Source organism: Leptidea sinapis, chromosome 5 (assembly GCF_905404315.1).
Source record: "Leptidea sinapis chromosome 5, ilLepSina1.1, whole genome shotgun sequence".
Classification (NCBI taxonomy): Eukaryota; Metazoa; Arthropoda; class Insecta; order Lepidoptera; family Pieridae; genus Leptidea; species Leptidea sinapis.
In genome coordinates this window covers 6,887,242-6,913,555 of record NC_066269.1, presented here as the reverse complement: position 1 = coordinate 6,913,555, position 26,314 = coordinate 6,887,242, and the positions used below count along the sequence as shown (strand labels likewise).

Below are 26,314 nucleotides of genomic sequence, written 5' to 3'. Positions count from 1 at the left end.
TATAACAGATCGGTAATGTTTCCACTAGGGGAAGGTAGAGTACTAAGAAAAAGAGATCCTGTATGAAAGAATTAGCTTGGAAGAAAGAGAAAGTGATAGAAGCCCGACAAGTACGAATAGACAGGCATGATTAAATTGTGATGATGAAATAGATAATAGGTTCATATTGAACCATATTCTGTGCTATGAATAAACTCGAAGTAAAGTTATTCCCAATTTAAAACGAATTTGGTGTAATTAAAAAAAATATTTAAACATGGCTTAGACACGTGTTTTGTTTGACAGTGACCTAACTATAATAACGCCAGTGACCTGACAATAACGATGTCTAAAATTGCGTTTATCTTTTTTATATTACAAAACGGTGTTTAACTAAAACGTCGTTAAACACAACATAAACTAAAGTGTACAGAAACAATTAAAGGAACGAAACGCTATATTGTCAGTTGTCATCTATCTGTCATCATAAAATCAAAATCTGTTAGACACACTTCGAATCGTGTTTAAATATGTATAAGCAATGTCTAAAGAATAACGCTAAACAACAGAAAGACACTGATTTGTAATACAACTTTTTTAAAACAAGTGTTCGACACATCTATAAATTTTGGAACGAAGTTCCTTATGGGAACGATGCGGAGGGGTACCCTAACCGGGAAAAAACGTCCGGAACGTAAGATTATTATTATTTATATATAAATAACTGACAAGTAACAATTATTGACATTTGACACATTTCTGACAAATTAATTTGATTGTTTATTTTATTTATTTAGAGCATTGGCAACAAGGCCAAACCAAACCAAAATACAATAAACGAATATTTAAATAGGTTTATAACTGCAAAATAACATTGACATAAAAGCAAAACATGTAAATGATGTGTACCTTTTAGATGTTATTGAAGATAAATTTCTTTGACTATTACGTTGCATGCGCATAACGACATCTAACTATAAAAGTTTTCAGAAATTTTCTGACGTTTGCGACATTAATTATTTCTTTTGGTTTCTTCGTCCATCATTAGGACAGGCAAAGGGTTCAAGCCAATACAGCCGTATTCGTTAATATTCAACAATTTATCGCACAATTCTTACAATATTGTTCTTTCCTCAAACGTAGAATAGCACGACGAATAAATAATTTTCAGGATTTATTTTTTAAGCCAAAGAAGTATAACTTCTTGCGTGCATATATAAGTATACACACACTTTTATTTTTATTTTAGATAGTGGAATTCATAGGAAACTGTCCATTTTTTTAGTGTTTTTTTCCTGTGTCCCACGACACCGCACGGTTTCTTTTGTAATAACACAGTGTTTAAGTCAGTAAAGGTAAGATACGTTTTTCACTACAGAATTACATGACAGGGAGTAAGTAATTTTAAACTTGGAGTAACTTTTCGTTGCGTTAATTAATAAGAAAGATTGGGTATAAAAGTGACTTTATCTATCTTGTATTGGTAGTTCGAGGAGAGAGCTGCCTATGGCCTCCGCTATTATACAAGAAGGTTATATTATAACAAATATAAAAATATTTTATTAGCGATATAAGATGATATAAACATAATGTGGAGAATCTCCGTATTAGCGTCATTTTATTGTTATGTTCAGATCATTTGATTAATTCACCTTGGTATAGTTTCTATTATAATATTTAATTCATTCATAGAATTTTAATAGCATGCTTTTGTATATTTTATGTTGTTTGTTTTGGATGTAATTCTTAAGAAATTAATATTTATATTACATTATATGAATTTATTAATTCTGACTTACATTGAGGTGATATTAAGTGATGTATTGATTTTTTATTATAAATGAGGACATACGGAAAAGCTGGTGATAAGTGATCACTTTAGCCAATGCGTTCTGTAATTAAGAATCGCGGGAAATTGACGGTTGTGTCATCGATACACGAGCATTTTTTGAAGGCTTCGAAGGCTAAGGAATGTTGAATAGTCCTGGATACAAAGCGGGTGTCAAGTAATTCCGCAATTTGAATTTCGCTCGACACGCCACAAATTAGGATATCATCCCCACCATCTGGATGTGTGGCGGTCCTCCACAGTGCGGATTTTAACGAGCTTTCTTCCACGTACTACAAAGCTATAGAATGAGCTTCTTTGTTTTCCGAGACGATACGACATGGGTACCTTTAAAAAAAGTGCGTATACCTTCCTTAAAGGCCGGCAGCGCTCCTGTGTTTCTTATGGTGTTGCAAGAGAATGTGGGCGGCGATGATCACTCAACACTAGATTTTTCATAAAAAAAAAGTATAAATGTTTCATTTACGAAATCAACATCAGCATCTACACCATCATCAGAAAATGTTAGTACCTAGATATATTCTGATCCACAAATATACGAAATACGCCACTTTATATCTCGTGCGGTTCATATTTCGATAAGTGAATAAGATCTTAATATAAAAATTAATCAACTACACCAAATCGAAATGTCCTCTTTCACCCCTAACACCTAACTGATGAAATTTACGATTATATCAGCTACGGTCTCACCATTTTGCGAGAAAATATTTGGTACAACTGCGGGGATGTGAATGGCCCCTGATTCTGTGTGATGCCTTGTAAGCCTCCATAACAAAGGATATCTATGGTATCGCCACTGTCATTTTGAGAGAAAATGTTTGCTAGAAGTGCGGGGATGTGAGTGTCCCCTGATTCTATGTGATGCCGTGTAAGCATCCGTAACAAAGTTTATGTATGGTATCGCCTATGTCATTTCGAGAAAAAATATTTGCTAGAAGTGCGGGGATGTGAGTGTCCCCTGATTCTATGTGATGCCGTGTAAGCATCCGTAACAAAGTTTATGTATGGTATCGCCTATGTCATTTCGAGAAAAAATATTTGCTAGAAGTGCGGGGATGTGAGTGTCCCCTGATTCTATGTGATGCCGTGTAAGCATCCGTAACAAAGTTTATGTATGGTATCGCCTATGTCATTTCGAGAAAAAATATTTGCTAGAAGTGCGGGGATGTGAGTGTCCCCTGATTCTATGTGATGCCTTGTAAGCCTCCGTAAGAAAGGATATCTATGGTATCGCCATTGTCATTTTGTGAGAAAATGATTCCTAGAAGTGCGGGGATGTGAGTGTCCCCTGATTCTATGTGATGCCGTGTAAGCATCCGTAACAAAGTTTATGTATGGTATCGCCATTGTCATTTCGAGAGAAAATATTTGCTAGAAGTGCGGGGATGTGAGTGTCCCCTGATTCTATGTGATGCCTTGTAAGCCTCCGTAAGAAAGGATATCTATAGTATCGCCATTGTCATTTTGTGAGAAAATGATTCCTAGAAGTGCGGGGATGTGAGTGTCCCCTGATTCTATGTGATGCCTTGTAAGCCTCCGTAACAAAGTTTATCTATGGTATCGCCATTGTCATTTCGAGAGAAAATATTTGCTAGAAGTGCGGGGATGTGAGTGTCCCCTGATTCTATGTGATGCCTTGTAAGCCTCCGTAAGAAAGGATATCTATAGTATCGCCATTGTCATTTTGTGAGAAAATGATTCCTAGAAGTGCGGGGATGTGAGTGTCCCCTGATTCTATGTGATGCCTTGTAAGCCTCCGTAACAAAGTTTATCTATGGTATCGCCATTGTCATTTTCAGAGAAAATGTTTGCTAGAAGTGGGGGGTTGTGAGTCGCTTCTGATTCTGTGTGATCCCTCGTCATCCTCTAAGGAGATTCTCACAAAAGATTTGTCAGGATGTTTAGTACAATTATCTACATTTAAATAAGAAATTAATTGTAAAAAATAAAGTGGAGATTATAAAAAATAACTATATTCTTTGGTTTCAGGTGCGTTGGAAATATATTCGTGTAAATGATTTAATACTTAGCGACTACAATGACGATGATATTTTATAAGTCATCCATCACGCGGACTGAAGATACGACACATTGTGAACCAAGGACACTTCATAATTAACTTGTAGTACATTATGTGATTAATCGTAGTTATAACAAGATTAATCATTCAAGAACATCCCTGATCCCATCACCTGTCTGCCACAGCGGCTAATGAGCAGAATGCGGAACAATTTGATATTTTTTTCAATGAAAATAAGGGACGAGACGAGCGGGACCTTCAGTTGATGGTAATTGGAACGCCCTGCCCATTACAATATAGTGCCGCTCAGGATTTAAAAAAAAAACGAAAAATTCTGAGCGCCACTACAATTGCGCTCGACACCTTGAGACATAAGATGTTAAGTCTCATTTGCCCAGTGATTTCACTAGCTACGGCGCCCTTCATTCCGAAACACAGTAATGTTTTCACATTACTGTTTCACGGCAGATATATCACGGTGCCATTGTGGTACCCATAAACCAGCCGTGCGTCATCCTGTGAAAAGGAGCCTCCCACTGGTATTAATATTTGAAAAACACTTTTAACAGGATTAAAATGCGTCTACCTAATTGTAACTGTGTTTTACATTACATTTTGCGTAAAAGTTAAATTTTTATTATTATTTTAGTTAACCCGACGTTTCGTGTCCCTTTCAGCTGGACTGACGTATTTAAAACGTATTTTATTTAAATGTGTAACACTCGCGTTAATAAAAGAAAATACTAAAAAAAGGGGTTTCTCAAGGGGTAGAAGATTCTGCCTTTTATTTCATGAATGTTTTCTTTAAATTATTATGATTACCCTACTTATTCACTTACATAGTCCTAAGTAACATCAACACCATATCTCTAAATATGTTAATAATAAATACATCGACTGATTAAAATTTCACTTTTGGCAATTGAAGTTAGCCATTCGTTCGAACAGTATTATTATCTAATATATAAAATTCTCATGTCCGCGACATGTTTGTAGTTAAACTCCTTCGAAACGGCTTGACCGATTCTCATGAAATTTTGAGTGCATATTGGGTGGGTCTGAGAATCGGACAACATTTCTTTTTCATCCCCCTAAATGTTAAGGGTGGTCCACGCCAAATTTTTATTTTTTATTATTTTTTCACTTTTTTTAAATTTATTTGATTATGAGTCAGCATTAAAAAATACATACAACTTCAAATTTTGACTCATCTACGATCAACAGTTTTTTTTTTTTTTTTTTTTTTTTTATGGAATAGGAGGACAAACGAGCATACGGGTCACCTGGTGTTAAGTGATCACCGCCGCCCACATTCTCTTGCAACACCAGAGGAATCACAAGAGCGTTGCCGGCCTTTAAGGTTACACAAACAGTTACTTTTGTATTGCGATTTTAATATCGGCAATACAACTTTGCTGGGTCAGCTAGTAATTACGTAAAATTAACGGCTCTTTTCAAATAGCGGTTCGTTGACCCTTTAGAATATATTGCATTTTATAACTCGAATAAAGCTGGAAAAATATTAATATATAACATTAATGGCAACTAAAGAAAACCACATTGCATGTTTATATAAACTTGTCAATTGGCTCCTTAATTTATGCAACCAAATCAAAATATCATTGACTTTCTTATTTATCGACTTAAATTTAAAAAATAACATCCTAGAATCCTTTATTTATCATTAAATATTATTTTACAACTCGGATTAAGAGATCCAACTTGCCTTTTGTTGCCATACTGTAGAACAGCACTTCATCAAAATAACGCAAATGTTATGTGTATTAAGGTCTTTAAACACCTTCTAAAAAGTGTTAGAGAGATGCCTAAAACAATAATGCATAAAAAATTATGGCTAATAGATAAATGTTTATATAGTTTAAAAGAATTCTTTAGCCAAAAATATTAATTTTAAAAAGTAATTATTTAAAAGTGGTACCTACAAACTAATATTTATTTTATATTTTATTCTTTAATAATAGGTTTGTCATGTGATTAATGACGTTCATTGTAAATCTGATAATCAAATATTTGTATGCCAATTTATTGACGAATTGCACTGTGCATCTACCAATTGTTAAGAACTATGTTACTCATACGAATAAATAAATTTCATCTCATTTCTTAAGTATAAATAATAATTAATGAAAATCTTACATTTCTTAAGACTTCAAGCACACATTACGAAAAGTACACTCAGCTTATAATGATGAGTTTAATTCTTTTTAAACCTAATTACGATGATAGTAAACAATTGCGTTTGTTGTTTACTGTATCAACAAAAGTTTGTACAACAATGTCCGCGTCCGATTCTACGGCGTCGACTGACTTGTTTAGACTTAGATTCCTTTTTGGAGAGGCATGTCCTCGACATCGGAGAGCAGACTCTAGAACATCGTAAACATATTGAATAATTGATCAATATTCTAGTGTTATTGGACTTGGAAGACCACGTGATGTCTACACCAATCCTGCAGTATATAAACATGAAGATGCACCTGATAAAGCACACAGTATCAGCGTGGTCTTCAGACAGGACAACTGCAACATGAAATACTTTGTAAGTTTTATTTATAATAAACTTTTTTATTATATTATTATTATAAATTTTGTATCAGTGGAAGGCTCCTTTGCACAGGATGCCGGCTAGATTATGGGTACCACAACGGAGCCATTTTGTGCCGTGAAGCAGTAATGTGTAGGCATTACTGTGTTTCGGTCTGAAGGGCGCCGTAGCTAGTTAAATTACTGGGCAAATGAGACTTAACATCTTAGGTCTCAAGGTGACGAGCGCAGTTGTAGTGCCGCTCAGAATTTTTAAGGTTTTTCAAGAATCCTGGGCGGCACTGCAATGTAATGGGCAGGGCGTATCAATTATTTTCATAAAAAAACCTTCAAATATTCACTGATATTGCACTAATTGTGCACCGGATTGCATAAAAAAGATAGAAATGTTGCAAAATAATTGCGACAAGTTATTGGGAGCATTTTCTGCGAGAGTCGTCTGAGACAGTATTAACTTTCCATTGGATTACGAATGTTTTATTTTAATATTAATAATTATTGTCACACTGACAAGGTGAGCCCGCCGTGTTGCATTATTTACGAAACAGTGAGTGGCTGCACTTTGCGTCGAAGCCGATCAGTAAATTTAGCTTTCGATAAGTTTCAACTTTCTGTGCCGTTCTAAATTTGTCTTGAAATAGTTAATGTCCAGATTGATTAATACGATATTGATAAGTTACGGTCTTAGATTAAGGATTGGTTTCCGCTGCACTCCAAATAGATACCGCACTACCTAAGAACAAAAGCTTCTTTATTACGGCAGCTTTGTGTACCTAAATGGCATTTATCAAATTTTGTAACATACGCTTCGTGTTATTTTACATAGAAATTAATAAAATACAAAATACTTACTGATGATATGTGATCCCAGTGTCTTTCTTATTTCTTGTAGTATTATTTTAACAAAGTTTTACTACGCAACCCGTCATTCTAGTTTCAATTATAAGCAAAGTTTAACAGAAGATATTGTGGCACGTCAACGTCACACATTGTTCGAGACTGGCTCGAGTACGCCCACCTTGGCGTAGTAGTATACACCGAAACTGCAGCATGCCGTTGCTATAACGTTTCCAAAATAACGAATACTTGAGCTAGAGAATCCAAGTAGTTTCAATAAAACTTTAGTACCTTAGATAATTGATACGCCTAGATAGAGCCTCTTGCTGCTAGACAACTGATGAAAACAGGCCAGGATTATTACTTTAGTGTGCGTGACAAGCTACGTCTTACACTCGCGATTTGTATGTCACTTTGTGTTAGTGTTCGTGAATTTCTCAAAATAGAAGTCAACTGTCAACCTCAATAATTTTGTAAAACGTAATCACTATGTCATCATCAGAAAGAAAGCGTCCACTGCCGAATACCCCCAAAAACACATTCACAACGACCGGTCTAGACGTATTTTATAAGTATATTTTTTTTTAATGCGGCGCTTTCAAATTTGGTTTAATTTGTTTGAACTAACTACTGCAACCGAACATAGAACTCTATAATTCTGTATTTTATTTCTATGAATAGATATATTTTTCAATTAATAAATCTTCAAGAGTTGAAGATCCCTCTGCCCTTAATAAGACATGGAGGTTATTATTGGTTTATTCTTAATGATACACTCATATTACAGAGTACACTCATATTACAATCCCTACTAATATTATTAATGTGAACGTAAGGTTGTTTGTTACGCTTTCACGCCTAAACAACTGAAACAATTTTGTTCAAATTTAGTACGGAGATAGACTACCTTTTATCGTGAAGAAGAGTTTTTGAGGGGTTGGAATTGGGGGTGGAAGTTATTCATTATCAAAGATGACACCATTAAACTATGCATAGTTAGTACACTAAGACACTTGATAAGAAATAAATAAATATTTTGTCTGGCGTTTTTGAAATTTCGGCCTGTATGCGGATGAAAATGGGGGACGAAAGTTCGTATGAATTCAATTTTCATTATATTTGGTACAAAAATAAAAGAATGCTCCCCAAATAACTATTCCACGCGGGCGAAATCGCGGGTAAAAGCTAGTTACATAATAAATCTAAGAAATTAAATCACTGATGCGAGTAGCAATAACAGATGAACACAACATTCGTAGTTGCTGTTATAACAAATATTAACATTACCTAGATATTATTACTAACTATTAACTAATATTATTAAAATTTAATAACAATTTAAAGTTGATTACAGACTTTAAGCTATATACGATTTCAATTATCAGATTAAAAATTTGATTAATTGGGATATTTCCGTAGTTTACGTTTAAATTATACACAGATACACAAACAATGAATTCAAGCTCTATAGGTAGTTGCATCCAATATACGATAATTTATATATATACATATAATTCTTTATTACTTTTCATGAAATAATTTATATTATTTAAACACGACTCATATATTGGATGCAGGACCTTACAAACTAATTTGTTATATATAAGTAATTGTAAAATACTCTATTATATGATCTGCTCAACTTTTACGAAGATATAGTAAATTCAGTAATTTCAAAGAAAATTATAGTGACGATTCAGAAGCGCTTAGTTTAAGCCTATTTGAATAAAGTATTTGACTTTGACTTTGACTTCTATTCATATCATTGTACTGCCCGAGCAGTCGGGGAAGTTGAGGAAAAGGCCCTAAGTTTGACCGATCGCGTATTATATCAAAAATACATGAATTAGCATTACGTAGGTTTTCCATAAAATGCGTATCTTACTATGTATTATTTCGTTGATAATAGGTCGGCAGCACTATGTAATTCTTGTAATGATGCGGTATCATATATCAACGAGAACACCAGTAACCAATAACGAGAAGATAAAGGCATTTATTTTCTAAAAATTGATTCCTTTAGATTTCTTTTTGATGTCATTTCTAATATACTAGATACTACTACCGCTTCGGTAACAAATAGCACTCTGAGAGAGGAGAAGCGGCGCAAGAAACTCTCCCAGCATTATATTTTTGGTATTACTATAAAATAATAATAATCTAGTGTTGTCCGATCACTTAGATATTTAGCAGGATTTACGACAGAGCCATTTTTTTATAAAACATTTAAATTTATTTTTAGATAATGCCTGAACAGTGGCTGGGACTTTATTATAAAAGTGTATACATTTACCCTTAAAGCTATGATGCATCTTATGAAGCCTACTAGAATAAGTTACAAGCAATCCCTTATTTCTAGTGTTATAATAATTAAAATCACTATTAAGAGCAAAAAGGTGACGAATTTTGTGAACTAATATTAAATTTTCATAAATGTACTGACAAGCAATCCCTTAGTTTTAGTGTTATCTGTATATATATAAGAGATTTCCACGTATATATTCACTCATCACGATATCTCTGGAACCATAAGGCGTTGAGACTTGAAATTTGGTAGAAATATTCCTTTCGCCGAGTAGAGATTTAAAGAAATTCAATCCGCAACAGTTTTTTTTATAACAGACATCTGTCGGGTTCGCTAGTAATATATAGATGTAAAGTGTGTCAGTAACAACGATATACGGATTTCCAGATCGCGGTATTTTTGGTGGCGGCGTGCGTAGCCATGGCGTCTGCTTCAGTCGGCTGGAACAACGGATGGAACAGCGGGTGGGGCTCGCCTGTGGTCTACTCATCTCCGGTCTACTCTCGTCGCATCTACCCCTCCTACTCATCGTACTCCTCCGGGTGGCCGTCGGGTGGTTGGGGCGCTGGCTCAGGCTGGGGTTCTAGCTCAGGCTGGGGTGCCCGCTCAGGCTGGAACAGTGGCTGGTCCGCCAAACCCTGGTGGTGACTCACCAATGCTACTTCTCTTTCCCAACCACCGTGTATACATATTCTGTCTATATACTTTATTCTACTCCCTAATGAGATTTATACAGTATTAATAAATGTTTTCAAAAATTAGTTCGCTTTTGATTTCATCGAAAAATCTCAATGCATTTTACGGAACCTAGGGAGGGTTATAGTTTGGACAGAAGTATCTATTAATTTACAAGTGGGCGGCTCCTTTGCACAGGATGCCGGATAATGGATAGCAGTAATATGTAAGCATTATTGTGTTTCGGTCTGAAGGGCGCCGAATCTAGTGAAATTACTGGGCAAATGAGACTTAACATCTTATGTCTCAAGGTGACGAGCGCAATTGTAGTGCCACTCAGAATTTTTGAATTTTTCAAGAATCCTGAGCGGCACTACATTGTAATGCGCAGGGCGTATTAATTACCATCAGCTCAACGTCGCGCTCGTCTCGTCTCTTATTGTCATAAAAAAGTTATTATTTATTACTAGCTGGTGACCGGTTCGCTTCACTTCACCTAAATAAATCTACTAATGTGTTCCAATGATGCGACTTACATATAATACAAAATTTCTTATGAATAATTCAACCTATGATTCAAAGTGTAAAAATCACAGCCACCAGCGCATCCTACACTTAATTTAATTCAAATTCAAACTTATTTATTGACATCAATAGTATTACCTTATATAATTGGTTGGAACCTTCTTTTACATGACAAAACGAGTGTCAAAAGATCCTGATCTTCTATATCTATAATCATTAAGTAGGTACCTAGATAACAATAATACGGTGTGGGTATGTGTGTGTGTGTGTGTGTGTGTGTGTGTGTGTGTGTGTGTGTGTGTGTTTGTGTGTTTGTGTGAGTGTGTATATGAATGTGTATTGTGTTCGTTAATATATTGTATAATAAGCTTTAGAAATACATAAAGAATAAAGTTCTTTAGATTTTATTATGTGTGTTTTTGGTATAAACATAATAAGTTAATAATCCTCCCGTAACAAAGTTCGTCGGAGTGGTCATTTCATGTTTTTTTATGACAATAAGGGACGAGACCAACAGGACGTTCAGCTGATGGTAATTGATACGCCCTGTCCATTATAAAGCAGTGCCACTCAGGATTCTTGAAAAGCCCAAAAATTCTGAGCGGCGCTACAATTGCGCTCGTCTCCTTGAGGCATATGGTATTAAGTCTCATTGGCCTACACTGGCTGCGGCGCTCTTCAGGCCGAAATACAGTAATGCTTACACATTACTGTTTCACGGCAGAATTGGGCACCGTTGTCGTACCAATAATCTAGCTGGAATCTTGTGCAAAGGGGCCTCCCACTGGTGTTTCATTTCAATTGGAAGAACGGCTCTCGAGTTTTAGATGAACATTAATAATATTCATAACCAACATACACACATACATTCACTTTTATATTTATAATAACTGTTATGAAGACAATAATCTTATAATACTTTACTTGCATAATGGTTTAACTGTATCCAATGTTTCATAACGCCGGCGATTGTTGCAGTGAGATTCCATTTCATAATAAATTAACTCAATTTATTTTAGCCGTGCGCTCTATAAAATTAGTACGTATTAAAAATATTACAGTCTGTCTGCAATTGCAGTGATACAATATATCACTCAACAAATTCAGAGCTTTTATAAAACAAAAGAATATAGATATACCGCATTGCGACATATACCGATAAGCGCATTGCAATTTGATTACAGACAGAAATTCTGCCATAGATCGCACCCCTTACTGTACTCCGTTAAGAAGTTCCATTGATCTTCATATTTGACTACAAAAATTACTTGACCCTAACGACGATACGTTAGGTGACTCAAATATCCGGATAGCATAAAAAATATTTCGCCTAGTATCATTAATTTGCTCCTAAGAATTGAAGAGTTCCGTTACTTTGTCATGGATCCTATAATCCGAACCTAAATAAACTCTGAAAAAACTTCCTTTGAAGTATATCCTTTTCAATAAAAAAAGAATGATCAAAATCGGTTGGTGCGATATTGAGTTATACGTAAATTTGTCGCGCACATATTTATAGCAAATTTAATACTTTTATGGTTTTCTTATAGTTGCCACTGTCAGATCTGGACCAAATTGGAATGGGACCACACGTGAAACACCAGCTTTCAAATAAAAAAAGAATTATCAAAATCAGTTCACCCAGTCGAAAGTTCTGAGGTAACAAACATAAAAAAAAAATAACGACGAATTGAGAATCTCCTTTTCTGAAGTCGAGTTAAAAATTACGGATAGTCGTTGTCATGTACCGACCATGAATAATACTTTGTATTCTTTTTTGCGTCTTAATACAAAATTTTCATATCTAAATATCGCTGACAAGCCGGCACCTGTATTGCGTCCACATAATTCAAATTCAAATATTTTTATTCAAAATAGGATGTGATATCATTTATTGAAAGTCAAAAACTACCACCCATTCCAAAACGAATGCCTCAGACCTGAACGGGCGCAACATGCTCAGCGGGCTATTTTATTTCATCAAAAAATTTGTATGCAAAGTAATATTGTACAATTAAACTTATTATTTAATAGCCTGAGGGCGGTCGCTCCATTCCCAATCTCTGGTATCATTAAGAAAGTCATTTATGTTATAGTAACCTTTAGCACAACGTTTTTTAACAGTTCTTTTGAATAACGTAAAAAACATTCGAAAATTTACTGAAAAACGCAATTACGAATACGATATTATCGCCGGATAGTAACGCAAGTGTGGGGAAGAGCCTTTACGTTCCGGGCATCTCTGTACGTAATCATAATTTTGTATATACGATCTAGATATCTTGATTTGGATATTTGCATAGTGACCGTGAAAGTAATTTTTTCTGTAACACTTTTATTAGTTCCATTAAACAATATCACACTTTTATTTTATTTAGATCACAATGGGAGTTTTGAAATATAAACGATCTTCGTAGATTAAAGTTTGAGATAAGTCAAAGGATAAAATACCTCAAGATGGGGGATTCCACCTCCAAGCATCAACATTAAAATTTCCATAGTCTTTGGCTGTTGAGTGCTATATTGAACTTTTGTTGTGAACGATAGATATGTTGTTACAACACTATACTCTGGGCCCATATTTTGTTATAATCACTTTTCTAAATTGCATTCCACTATTGAAGAAAAATTAAAAATAACATAAATTGTTTGATGATCAACAATAATATATTACTTTATGTAGACATTAAGTTCACGAATATCTTCAAACATGTTTGATTTTTTCAACCAACTTTAACTTTTATTTGTAACCCAAATATTTCGACATCATTGAGCTGTTTGACATTTCTTCAGCCTTGTGTAGTTGAGACTGCAGTGATATTTATGAACAATTTCGAGTTCTACTATAAATGATTCAAAAATTCAATTACACTTTAGGAAAATTATCCCATAAGTATTCTGTGGCACACGTAAATTGCATTTTGCACCATTTGATTACAGCGTTTGGCTACTTATGACCATATTGAGTTCCTATTTATCTTGCTTTCTTGAGTCAAATATCACTCTTAATATATATTTTTAATTTTAAGTTCTTGTTAAGCTTGGAATCTCTTGTATGCTGAAGACCTAGTACTTATGTCTAACAATGCGCGTGAGCTACTAAGAAAGATGGAAAGAGTCGTTGGAAAAAAATAGCATGCGCATATGCAGGAAAAAAACCGAATATTTGTTTTTTTTATTTCAATCCCAAAGCTTCACTTGACCCGGGCATCACGCTAACTGGCCCTCCCTACAGCTAAAACATTTAAATATCTAGAATCTGTTCTCTCCGAGGATGGCTCTATAAAAGCCGATGCAACACAGAGAACGACATCTGGATGGATGAAGTGGCGTACTCTCACAGGGGTGCTATGTGATGCTTCAATGCCAGTAAAAACTAAAGACAAGGTCTATTAAGTACGACCAGCCTAACTGTAGGGTAGCAAAGTTTGAGCAAGCAAAAATACCCATAAACAGAAGAGCTGAGATGGGTGGAGTAACACTCAAGGACAAAGTACGAAACGAATATGTAAGAGGAAGCTTAAAAGTTGCACCCATAACCGATAAAATACCAGAATCGAGTCACAGACGATGCGAACACGTAATGCGTAAGCCCGACGATTATGTGGCGAAAGAGTGCCTTTCCATGGTTGCAAGAAAGAGGGTAAGGGAAGACCTCAAACTACCTGGATGATGAATGTTCAATGAGACATGAAACACCTTGGCGTCAGTGACGAAGAAATGAAAACGCCACCTACATGGCGCCGCATGATAAGAAAAGCCGACCCCACGTAACGGAATAAGGCGAGGACAAAATGAGTAGAAGAATTTCTTGTTAAGTTTAATACCTTGTTTTAGTGTATATACATATATTTGAAGTCTAGTCAGTATATTTTCTTTTTTGTAAAAAGCTTTTTTGCCTTGCATACGGCTAATTTTGATTCGTTCGGGCTTTTCTAATTATTATCATAGTTAGTTAGTTAGTTAGTGTATTTGAAAACATAATTCCTGCTCAGCCTTGAATTGGTCATATCCAATTAAATAATAATACATAGCATGCAGATTGCATAAATTGTAAAAATGTAAGAATATTTATATATAATGAAACTTTCCTTTCTATTTCGACGACCCTCATAGCCCAGTGGGTGTTTATTTGGAGTTACTGATGTTTACATATATAAAGGCATGTTTAAGTATGAGTATCGTATTTAAAAGAAGTTCTATTGATCAGTTTTATTTTTAAGATATTTTATTATAATGTCCATAAAAATATGTTTAAAAAAGGTAAATAAGACAGTCTTTAAACAAGTGTTGCACAAGTGGAGCGTGGTACAAGGTCAATGTGCTTCCCATGTGACCCCTATTATATCTCTCGTCATGGAAAACTTGTTGCGATATTTACCAGAGCTATTTATAACGAACTTATTTGCATTACAAATATACAAAATTATGGAGGTCGATGCATTATTGAATGCAAACAAAGCACTTCCAACGCCGCCATTTAATGAATTAATGTTACTATTTTATAATATCAACAAAATAATATTGAACATTTCATAAAAACGTTAAACGTAAGGTAGCCATGACGCATTTTGCACCAGTGGGAGGCTCCTTTGCAGAGGAAGCCGGCTAGATTATGAGTACCTCAACGACGCCTATTTCTGCCGTGAAGCAGTGATGTGTAAACATTTCTGTGTTTCGGTCTGAAAAGCGCCGAAGCGAGTGAATTTACTGGGCAAATGAGACTAAACATCTTATGTCTCAAGGTGACGAGCGCATTTGTATTGTAATGGGTAGGGCGTATCAATTACCATCAGCTGAACGTTCTGCTCGGCTCATCTCTTATTTTTGTAAAAAAAAACGTAACGTCCCGGAAACACCGCACAAGGAAGTTCATCCCACAGCTTTGTAGTACGTGGAAGAAAGCTCCGCATTGTAGGTCCTCCGCCACACATCCAGGTGGTGGGGATGGTATGATGGTGGTCGCCAAAGCCGTACTGTCGGTCGTTGATCAACTGGTGACCTTCTAGGTATACCAAGACCTGGCGGTTAATTATGCGCTCCATGATTTTGGAGAGCAGGATGTTAATAGCTATAGGTCTATAATTTCCGGATACGAACTGTCTCCTTTTTTTTGGATCGGATGGACAAGGATCCTTCCATGAGTCAGGGGCTACGCCTTTTGAATATTAGTGCCGGAATGAACGCGTTAGTACCGGCGTCAACTCAGGGGCACACGTTGTAAGTTCGATTGGAGAAATGCATCCCGGCCCGCTCGACTTCCTGACGTGCCACGAAAACTGTACTTCAGGTCTTGGACATCGCGGGATGGTCGGCGGTGTTTTTCCGTTGTCGTCAAGAGTCAAATTGGAGGCAAAAAGAGCGCACAGAAGTTCGGCTTTCTCTATTGCCGTCAGCCATTTTGAGAAAATAAATGCCTTTTATGCCTTTTAGTTGCAAGGCTCCCATCGTGCACTATGGTGGTTACAAGTTGATACCTATAAAGGTGTAGAAGATACGGGGGTTGAAACATGAGATTTCTAAAAATGTGTTATTATCATTAATCTATAATGATTTGTATAGTTCTAGAAAATTCTAGAATGATCTAGAGATTTCCAGAATTATTTGGAAAGTTTGCAAATATAAGCCTTTATTCTAATCAAATGAAATGTTTTAGCAAATTTTAGAATAAGTAAAAGTAAGTTGTGATTGATTATTAACTTTATCCAATAACTATACCTTCAATTTACCCAGTGAAGCGGGTATTCACAGCTATACAGTAACAGTGGCTGTGCTTCCCAAGAAATTTCTTGCAAAACGCGCGGTTGTGGAATACAAGTACAAGACGTCAACGTGAAGCGGGAAATTTTATGAACGAACGTGGTATTAAGAGTAGGTGCTCTAGAACGAGAGTTCGTCGTGTCAATATCTCCTGTGGATGCCTCTTGTAGAAGCGAAACACGAATCGAATCTGTTGAAGTATCAACCATTTGTTGAAGAATTTGACGTTCGGTCGGGGCTCACCGTGGGCCGATTCTTAAGTGACGGTCACGTATATATTCTAACTCTAAGCCGTGTGGTTGCACCAACTCAGCGGCATTCTGCATGTCTTTAGATTACTCATACCATTTAAAAGGTATAAAAGGCATTTATTTTCTTAAAATTTATTCCTTTAGATTTTTTTTATGGAATAGGAGGACAAACGAGTGTACGGGTCACCTGGTGTTAAGTGATCACCGCCGCCCACATTCTCTTGCAACACCAGAGGAATCACAGGAGCGTTGTCGGCCTTTAAGGAAGGTGTACGCGCTTTTTTGAAGGTACCCATGTCGTATCGTCCCGGACACACCGCACAAGGAAGCTTATTCCACAGCTTTGTAGTACGTGGAAGAAAGCTCCTTGAAAACAGCACTGTGGAGGACCGCCACACATCCAGATGGTGGGGATAATATCCTAACTTGTGGCGTGTCGTGCGAAGGTGGAATTCGGCGGCAGGAATTAGGTTAAACAGCTCTTCGGAACACTCCCCGTGATAAATGCGGTAGAAGACACACAATGAAGCGACGTCTCTACGCAACGCCAAGTGATCCAGCCGTTCACAGAGCACTGGGTCCCCGACAATTCGAGCTGCTCTGCGTTGCACGCGGTCAAATGGATTGAGCTGATACTGGGGTGCGCCAGACCAGAGATGACAGCAATACTCCATGTGTGGCCGGACCTGCGCTTTGTAGAGCTCTAATATGTGGGCCGGCTTGAAGTATTTCCGTGCTCTATTAATGACGCCCAGTTTCTTTGATGCCAATTTGGCTTTGCTTTCCATATGACCACAAAATTGGCAATCGCTCGAGATTTCGAGACCCAGTATTCCGATACTAGGCGAGGCTTTGAGGGAAGTGTTGTCGAAGAGCGGTGATACGACAAATGGGGTTTTTTTAGTGGTAAACGCGCAAACTTGAGTCTTCTGGGGGTTAAATTGGACAAGGTTCAATTTTCCCCATTCCGCGACCTTCTCAAGAGAGGACTCAATAGAAGTTTCTCCCGGCACTGGTCGACGATTTCCCGAGAGAGACCTGCATGGCCCGTGTATATGGCATCACCAGTGCTGTCGTCTGCATAGCAATGAATGTTGGAGGTGTCCAACATATCATTGATATGCAGAAGAAACAGCGTGGGAGACAGCACACAGCCTTGGGGCACTCCAGAATTCACGGGCTTTGTGTGTGTGTGTGTATGTGTGTGAGTGTTGTTAACGGCCTTGACGTATGACATATCTCTAGTAACGGATACATTGCTGTCACCGTTTAATGACAAGATCTTATCTATCCAATGCTTTATGTCGATGTTTAAGTAAAATTCTATTTGAGGGATTAAAATGTTATGTTTGCCCTTTCTCACTCTCTCTACATCGGTCTCAATCGGTCTCTCCCTCTTCTTGGACAAAAACGTCCCATATTTATGTATCACTAATATTGCATTTCTTCCGCAAAAATATTTCCCTCATGCGCGCAAAAAAGATCGATTCACTTAAATAATAACCTTATATTTTATGATTTTTCAGTCGTTAAGATCTAAATGATCTTCTTTTAACGTTCAATTTTTTTTATTTATTTTTTTTAAGAGTTAAATACACAAATTAGATCTATACTGCCTTTATTTATTTATATATACAATTATAATTTTAAAATTACTAGTCGCTGCTACTCCCAGACTCAATAATGTTGGGGCTACTGAAAACCAGTGCTACATTGGCACCACGCCATTGCAGCTTTTTACTGAGTTAGCTCCATTTGGTGACATTCACTGCCGCACAGTACGTTTTTCGTTTTAAGCTATAAATTGTATTATTTAATTTGTTTTATTTGTTAGTTCTAAGAATTTATTACTTATTCTGGTTTGTATCATTTTAATAACTGTGTGGTGGTGGTTTGTTATCAATAAATTTTCATTCTATTCTATTCTAAATATGTTACTTTTACGCAAGTACCTTTTGTAAGAATACAGTTACAATTACACGCGTTTCAATCCTTTAAAAAGTATTTTATTTCAATGTGTAACACTCGTGTTAATCAAAGTTTATACAATATGTATATGTTTTTAGTTGATCCGGCTTAATATATTCAAGCATTTAATATTAACATTAAGTATAGGCAATTAAATAATTCAAAGTATAGCGTCAGGGAAATATTGGGCAACAAAACATATTTTAAATTAGGAATCTATTTGTCATTTCGAGGACGCTGTGTCGAAACCTCACTTACTTATAACTATATAATATGGTGACGGAAGCTCAAACGACACATCACTAAACTGCCTACCTCGTCACGACATCTCAAACACAGTCCGCAACATGAGATCCTTTGTAAGTACCGCGAAAATCTCATCAAATGAGTAATTGCATTAATTTATCTATTTATTTGATAACAACTTTGTTTTGGAAAGTTTATTATATTTCAGTAGATGAGTCATTGATATACAGATTGGTTCATTGTAAGTTGCAACTACTGTAACATAATTATGAAATAGTACAATAGACTAACCCCCTTATTCATAATAGTCTGCTAACTTAAAGCATTGCTAATTCTCACTCTGTCTTGTTCTATTGACCTAAGTCAGAATAAGAAAAATCACTCCTTAGCGGCTGTTTAAAGTTAGCGGACCATTATGAATAAGGGGGTAAAAATATACTAACGTATAGATGACCTGAGAGATTTTGATTTGTCAGTGAGTATGTTTAATTTAGTTTAATATTCAAATCAAAAACATTTTTTTTTTCTTTTTGAATCTACCGCTACTTCGTAAAGGGTTGAGCTAATGAAAAGAAGTAACAAGAAACTAATTTCCACTCTTTTAAATCAAGATTTACATTTTCATCGTTTTACAGATCATTTCAATTACAATATAAAATGTAACGTTAGGCAAGAAAATAATAAGGACCTTATGCCAAGCGTAGCTGACTGTGTACGACTAGCAAATCAAAATCCTTTTTCAATTACATTTTCTTACCTTGCTGTATGTTAGAGATGTTTTTCTCTTTCGGGCTGTTTGTTTGTCTATAGTTCTAAACCGTAGTATTTTTTGTATGAAAATAAATGCTAAGGGATCGGAGAAGAAGAGTTAGTTTGATTGTGGTACTATCATTATCGAATAATAAATGAGTAAAATTCAGACTCTCAATAATCTAACATCATACAAACTAAAACTTTCTTTTTGTGTCAATAAGGGACGAGACGAGCAGGACGTTCATCTGATGGTAATTGATACGCCCTGCCCATTACAATGCAATGCCGCTCAGGATTCTTGAAAAATCCAAAAATTATGAGTGACACTACAATTGCTCTCATCTCCTTGAGACATATGATATTAAGTCCCATTTGCCCAGTAATTTCACTAACTACGGCGCCCTTCAGACTGAAACACAATAATGTTTACACATTACTGCTTCACGGCAGAAATAGGCGCCGTTGTGGTACCCATAATCTAGCCAGCGTCCCGTGCAAAGGAGCCTCCAACTGCTAAAATCTATGTAGTATGTCTATGGTTAGTATCATGATAATGCAGCACAAGCATTTGTAATTAGATTTTGCTCATTCACTTGCAGATTGTTTTGTTCATGTTGGTCGCTGCCACGGCGGCCGGCAATGTGCGTCAGAAGAGAGGATACCTCCATGGGCTCCACGCGGCCCCAGGACAGTCTGCTGGCTACAACTATGCCGCCCCGAATCTCGGCTACTCTGCACCATCCCTCAACTACGCGGCCGCCGCGAGTTACGCCCCAGCAATAAGCTACTCTGCCCCTCTTGCGAGCTATGCCGCTCCAGCGATAAGCTATTCCGCCCCAGCAGTTAGCTATTCCGCTCCAGCCGTTAGCTACTCCGCTCCAGCCGTTAGTTACTCCGCTCCAGCCGTTAGTTACTCCGCTCCAGCAATTAGCTACAACGCCCCAGCCGTTAGCTACTCTGCCCCCGCCTTGAGCTATTCCGCACCGGCACTAGGTTACTCCAGCCCCGCTGCCTCCGTGAGTTACTCTGCCCCTGCAGCTGCAGTAAGCTACTCTGCCCCCGCCGTGAGCTATGCTGCGCCAGCCCCCGCAGCTCACCTCGTCACCGTCAACAAAGTGATAAACCACAAGAAAGTAGTGAACGTGCCACAGGTGGTCAACGTGCAAAAGCTGGTGAATGTCCCCCAGGTAGTCTCCGTCCAGAAAGTTGTCCCAGCGGCCTCTCTTGGCTACGCCACCGGCTCCAGCGCTGGCTACGCCGCCGCGCCCACTTACGCCGCCCAATACTCCAACGGATGGTGGTGAAGCAATCTAGATACACCCCACAGACTAGTCAAGCGTATGATGTGATTTTAATTTAATTGTTTTGTTACAATACCCTACTATGTTTTATAAATAAACGACTTATATTTTTGTACAAATTATACGTCTGTTTTATTTTAAACTTTATTTGACAAATTTAAATCTATACACATAGTAATATCGTAAAAATTAATGCCCCAGGTACACATAGTGCCAAGGTACAACAGGTTCCCCTATAGGAAGTAACACTTATGAATGTCAAATTTTTTTCTTTTAACATTTACCACCACTTCAGAAAAGGTTGAACTTAAATGAGATGAAATGTCAAGAAACTCATTGTCACTCTTTTAAGTCAACATTTACAGGTTCAATGTTATACATTTTTTTAATTACAATATCACTTGTAAAGTGATGCAAGAAAAATACTCAAGCGTCGAAATACTCAGTGACGTAAGTCCAAAAATAAATCCCTACTTCCTTACTAATATTATAAAATGTGAGTAAATTTCAACCCTAAATCACCGAACTGATTTTGATAAAACTTAGTACAGAGATTGAAAAGGGACATATGTTACCTTTTATTGCAAGAAAATAAATGGAGGCGTTGAAATAGAGAATGGCATTTTGTGATGGAAATACGTCATTATCGAAGATATAACCATGAAACTTTGTATTTAGGCACTTCGTAAGAAATAATTTAAAAACATTTGTTCAAGCATTTTTGAAACTTTAACCTATATGGGGATGAAATAAGAGATTAAAGTTCACAGGGAAGTACTATTAAAGAGACTGTCCACAATAACAAGGGATATGCGCTGTATCATACAAGACCGCTGTCAGCAGCAGAAAGAGCAATTTGTGCTTATGTTATTTGAAAAGTATAAAAAAAAATGAAAAAACATTGCTCAAAGTAACTATTCAACGTGGATGAAGTCGCAGGATAGTTAGTTGATAAATATATTTTTTTTTATATATTTCTAAAAATAACTGAAATTCTCAATAACATCACAATTTAGAAATTTCTAGTTATGAGAAAAGTGAAGAAGCTCCGATGTATTTGGTACACAGACCTGCCTTCCATAAACAAGGATACCCACGAGAACCTCATCTTTGAAATATATCCGAGGAGCTATTCGACCTGATACTTAATTCAGTTATGATAGTAGATCAATATGTAGAACACTTAAATGAAAAAAAGAGAAAAGCAAGAAAAATTTAATAAGATAAAAAAATGACAGTTATAGAGACTGCCAATAAAAGTGAAAACTTAGAACTTTTAGTATTAATAACATTTGACATTTCATAATGCTTGAAAACAATTAAATTATAAATTTCACTTTATTTTTAAATACTTATTTTCAATAATATATTAATCAAACAAAAACACTATTTTAACAATGCACAGTCTATACACATTGAACTTTTTCTAAATCCATTCAATTTTACTTATAATATAACTAGCTGACCCGGCAAACGTTGTTTTGCCATATAAAGTATAATTCACGCGATAGTTTTATAAGTAATAAAATATTGCCTATATATATATTGTACATCATTTTCTTCTATTGTCAATAGTTTTTGCAGCGCACGCAAAAATAGGTTTTCGATTTTACACCTTGTGTTACGAAATAGCAATTTTATTACGGATCCCTAATTTTGATAAAAAATAGCCTATAGCCTTCCTCGATAAATGGACTACCCAACACTGAAAGAATCATTCAAATCGGACCAGTAGTACCAGATATTAACGCGTTCAAACAAACAAACACTGCAGCTTTATAATATTAGTATAGATTATACACAGCACTAATGTTGCACAATACGTCAGCTGTATAGCTGCAGATATACTGCTATAAGCATTTCGGTGACCCGAACTCACGAGATTTCACCCGTCCAAAAATTTATATTATATATATTTTATTTTTAAATTATTTATTTATCGCATGCGCCAGTCACGAGCATGTCGGTGACGCGAACCCATAAGATTTTCCCTTCCAAAAATTGCCCTTCGTGGCTTAAGAAATTTTCACTTCGATAACAGTTTGCTATCCAGGGTATGGTAGTCGAAGAAAAGGGCGACAAATGTAACGTTGGAAAGATGATATTAAAAACAGACGTTGGGCCGATATGGATACAAACATCTAAAGACAGAGAGACGTAGGTACCTTTGTCGAAAGACAAAGTACAAAAAAAATCCCCTTTTGGGGATTGTCTTTCGACATTCTGAAGGCAATAAATATTGATAATTTTCCAAACGTTAAGCAGCCTTGCAAATAAACGCGTCAAATTTAAAAATTTATATTTTTGAACATTTTGCATATTCTTGGTAGTATTTTCTTTGATTAAGGCATGTATTACACATTTAAATTAAACTTTTAAAGGATTAAAACGCGTGTTATTATAACTGTGTTTTTACATTAGATTTTTGCGTAAAAGTTATATTTTTATTATAATTTTGAGTTAACCCGACGTTTCAAGACCTTTCCAGATCTCGTTTTCAGGGGGACTGCAGATGAATTTGGTCAAGTTAAAAACATAGGTTCAATTACACGCATTTTAATCCTTTAAAACTGTTTTATTTAAATTCTTGGTTTATTCTCAGGTATAACTTTATACCTAACTTTTAACAAGTTTATTAGTAAGATCAAAGCTGTTTAACTAAATTGGGAAAACATTTTATTTAATTTAATATTTAGTAACATATCATTTAATTCTATTTGGAACAGCAATGAAGGCTTATTTTATATATATTAGTAGATCAAATCAAAATGAAATTTTAAAATCAATGCCAATTAAGATATTATAAATAATAAAATATATCATTGATATTGAGTGACATTGAAATTAATGGCATTAATTTCAATGTGACCAATATTATAATATGTACACATCACATCAAGGTTTAACGTTCACATACACTCTTCAAAGGTTTCCACAACTTGTTATTTAACATACAGGAATTTAAATATAAGGCCCAGTTTAACAATGAAACTCACACGTGCCCTTTAATAAGGTTTGCTTTATTGAGAGCATTGTAAGAATATTAAGTTTACTCACTTTACTAAATGCTGTTAATTTTGAATTTAATAATTGTCTATTTTAGGTCGACTCCTACGCAAAACTAGTTTAACTTGTGTGCAAACAAGCGTTAATAGGATATTATAATAAATAAACAATAATTTATTTTTTCAGTATGTATGTAAAGGTGTTGTGTTGTCATGCTGATTATTATAACTATAATGATGAAAAATCAATGAAAGAATCTGGGTTAAGTAAGAAAGTTTATATTTTTCTGGCAGTACTATTATAGCGACACAGAACAACAGAAACTACAGAACTATTACAACTAAAGTCAAAACGTATGAATGAAAACTTTAAAAACAAAGCAGTGATAGCACAACATACCTAATGGCAGTGAAACTACAAACTGTACCGACGCAGCAGGACGTGCGCTTCACGTTCCAGCGAAGTCCAAAGATAATGTGAACTTGTATTAGAGTCATTAGGTGAATACTGTCAACTGCTATGGGATAATTAAATGTGTAGAGTGTTGAGTGTGTAGAAATTTATGTTGCGTTACCTAGGGCTTGACAGGCCCCATGCTCTGCGCGGAGAGAGCGTTCTCTGCGTCACTCGACAGATCCAGTTGGTCGCCCGCCGGAGCCATGTGCCGTCCTCCGCCGTGTCAAGGTCAACGGCGATCAGCACTGCTATACCTGTTTCCGACGTATTACTCAAGTAAACAACATTCGCTCGGCCACTATTTTGGCACATGAGTAAATAAAACGGTACAGATACTAAGCTTCTTAAGAGCAGACAGAAGTGCTACCTATTTTGGTACGATTGTCACTCGGTTGTTGATTAATTTAAGCTTGATAATTGTATTTTCAATCACAAAAATATTTTCTAGTTGCAACTCCAGATTCAGATAAAAAGAATTTCTAAGAATGTTAGGTTAGGTTACTTTGTTAAGAAGTAAGCAGTCTATTGCACGAACTTGACTGCCTATGGGTGGGTGTTATATGGTGGTTAACTAACTACGGAGTTATTCTGAAATCTAAACTAATAACCAATCGTGATTTAAAGAATGGGGAAAAAGCCACGTATAGCCTTAATTAGGTAACTAATCGCATAATAAAGGAAGTAGGTACATGACTTCGCACTCAAATTCAAATATTTTTATTCAAAATAGGATGTGACATCACTTATTGAAACTCAAAAACTACTACTATTACGTTCTTTATTCATTATAAAAAACAATCACTGTTGTAGTTTTAGCATATACGAAGGAAATATAATTAGTATCTCAACTCGACGTAAAAATTAACAAAAAAACGACCGACTTCAAAAAATACTTATCCAAAACAATAGATATAATATACACTAAAGAGTAAAAAAAAATTGCGTAAGTTTATGCACTATAATTAATCTAATTCTAGTTACAATTATATTTTGTTTATATTTGAACGTAAACAAATACCTTCATATATCTATCAACCCACGATCAAGTGTTAAGTAAAACCTTGCAATAATAATAAAATGGTGAAAACGAACCGTGACGAACTCCCTTCCCATAACCAAAAAGATCATATAAATATTATTAGATATATACTTACATATTGTATTCCTTGGGATACATAAAATATGTTTTTTTTATTTTTTCTCGTATTGTTCATGCAAACAATACAGTGAACAACCGTACATATATTAATAATATATTATTAGTTTTTTTTTTTATGGAATAGGAGGGCAAACGAACGTACGGGTCACCTGTTGTTAAGTGATCACCGCCGCCCATACTCTCTTGCAACACCAGAGGAATCACAGGAGCGTTGCCGGCCTTTAAGGAAGTTGTACGCGCTTTTTTGAAGGTACCCATGTCGTATCGTCCCGGAAACACCGCACAAGGAAGCTCATTCCACAGCTTTGTAGTACGTGGAAGAAAGCTCCTTGTAAACCGCACTGTGGAGGACCGCCACACATCCAGATGGTGAGGATGATATCCTAACTTGTGGCGTGTCGTGCGAAGGTGGAATTCGGCGGCAGGAATTAGGTAAAACAGCTGTTCGGAACACTCCCCGTGATAAATGCGGTAGAAGACACACAATGAAGCGACGTCTCTACGCAACGCCAAGTGATCCAGCCGTTCACAGAGTACTGGGTTCCCGACAATTCGAGCTGCTCTGCGTTGCACGCGGTCAAATGGATTGAGCTGATACTGGGGTGCGTCAGACCAGAGATGACAGCAATACTCCATGTGTGGCCGGACCTGCGCTT

At 36.1% G+C, this 26,314-nt stretch overlaps 1 protein-coding gene and 1 long non-coding RNA gene across 2 annotated transcripts; both read left to right on the top strand.

Annotated features, from left to right (window-relative positions):
• Positions 1–3,938: 3,938 nt before the first annotated feature.
• On the top strand, positions 3,939–10,319 carry LOC126964602 (uncharacterized). Its single transcript, XR_007729394.1, has 3 exons — positions 3,939–3,953; positions 6,282–6,411; positions 9,946–10,319. It is a non-coding gene; the product is annotated as an uncharacterized LOC126964602 (long non-coding RNA).
• An 8,661-nt stretch (positions 10,320–18,980) lies between these two features.
• On the top strand, positions 18,981–21,159 carry LOC126964568 (cuticle protein 16.5-like). The gene is made up of 2 exons (XM_050807764.1): positions 18,981–19,096; positions 20,336–21,159. The coding sequence occupies exons 1-2, from the start codon at positions 19,085–19,087 to the stop codon at positions 21,038–21,040; spliced, it is 717 nt and encodes a 238-aa protein (XP_050663721.1). The 5' UTR covers positions 18,981–19,084; the 3' UTR covers positions 21,041–21,159.
• The last annotated feature ends 5,155 nt before the right edge of the window (positions 21,160–26,314 follow it).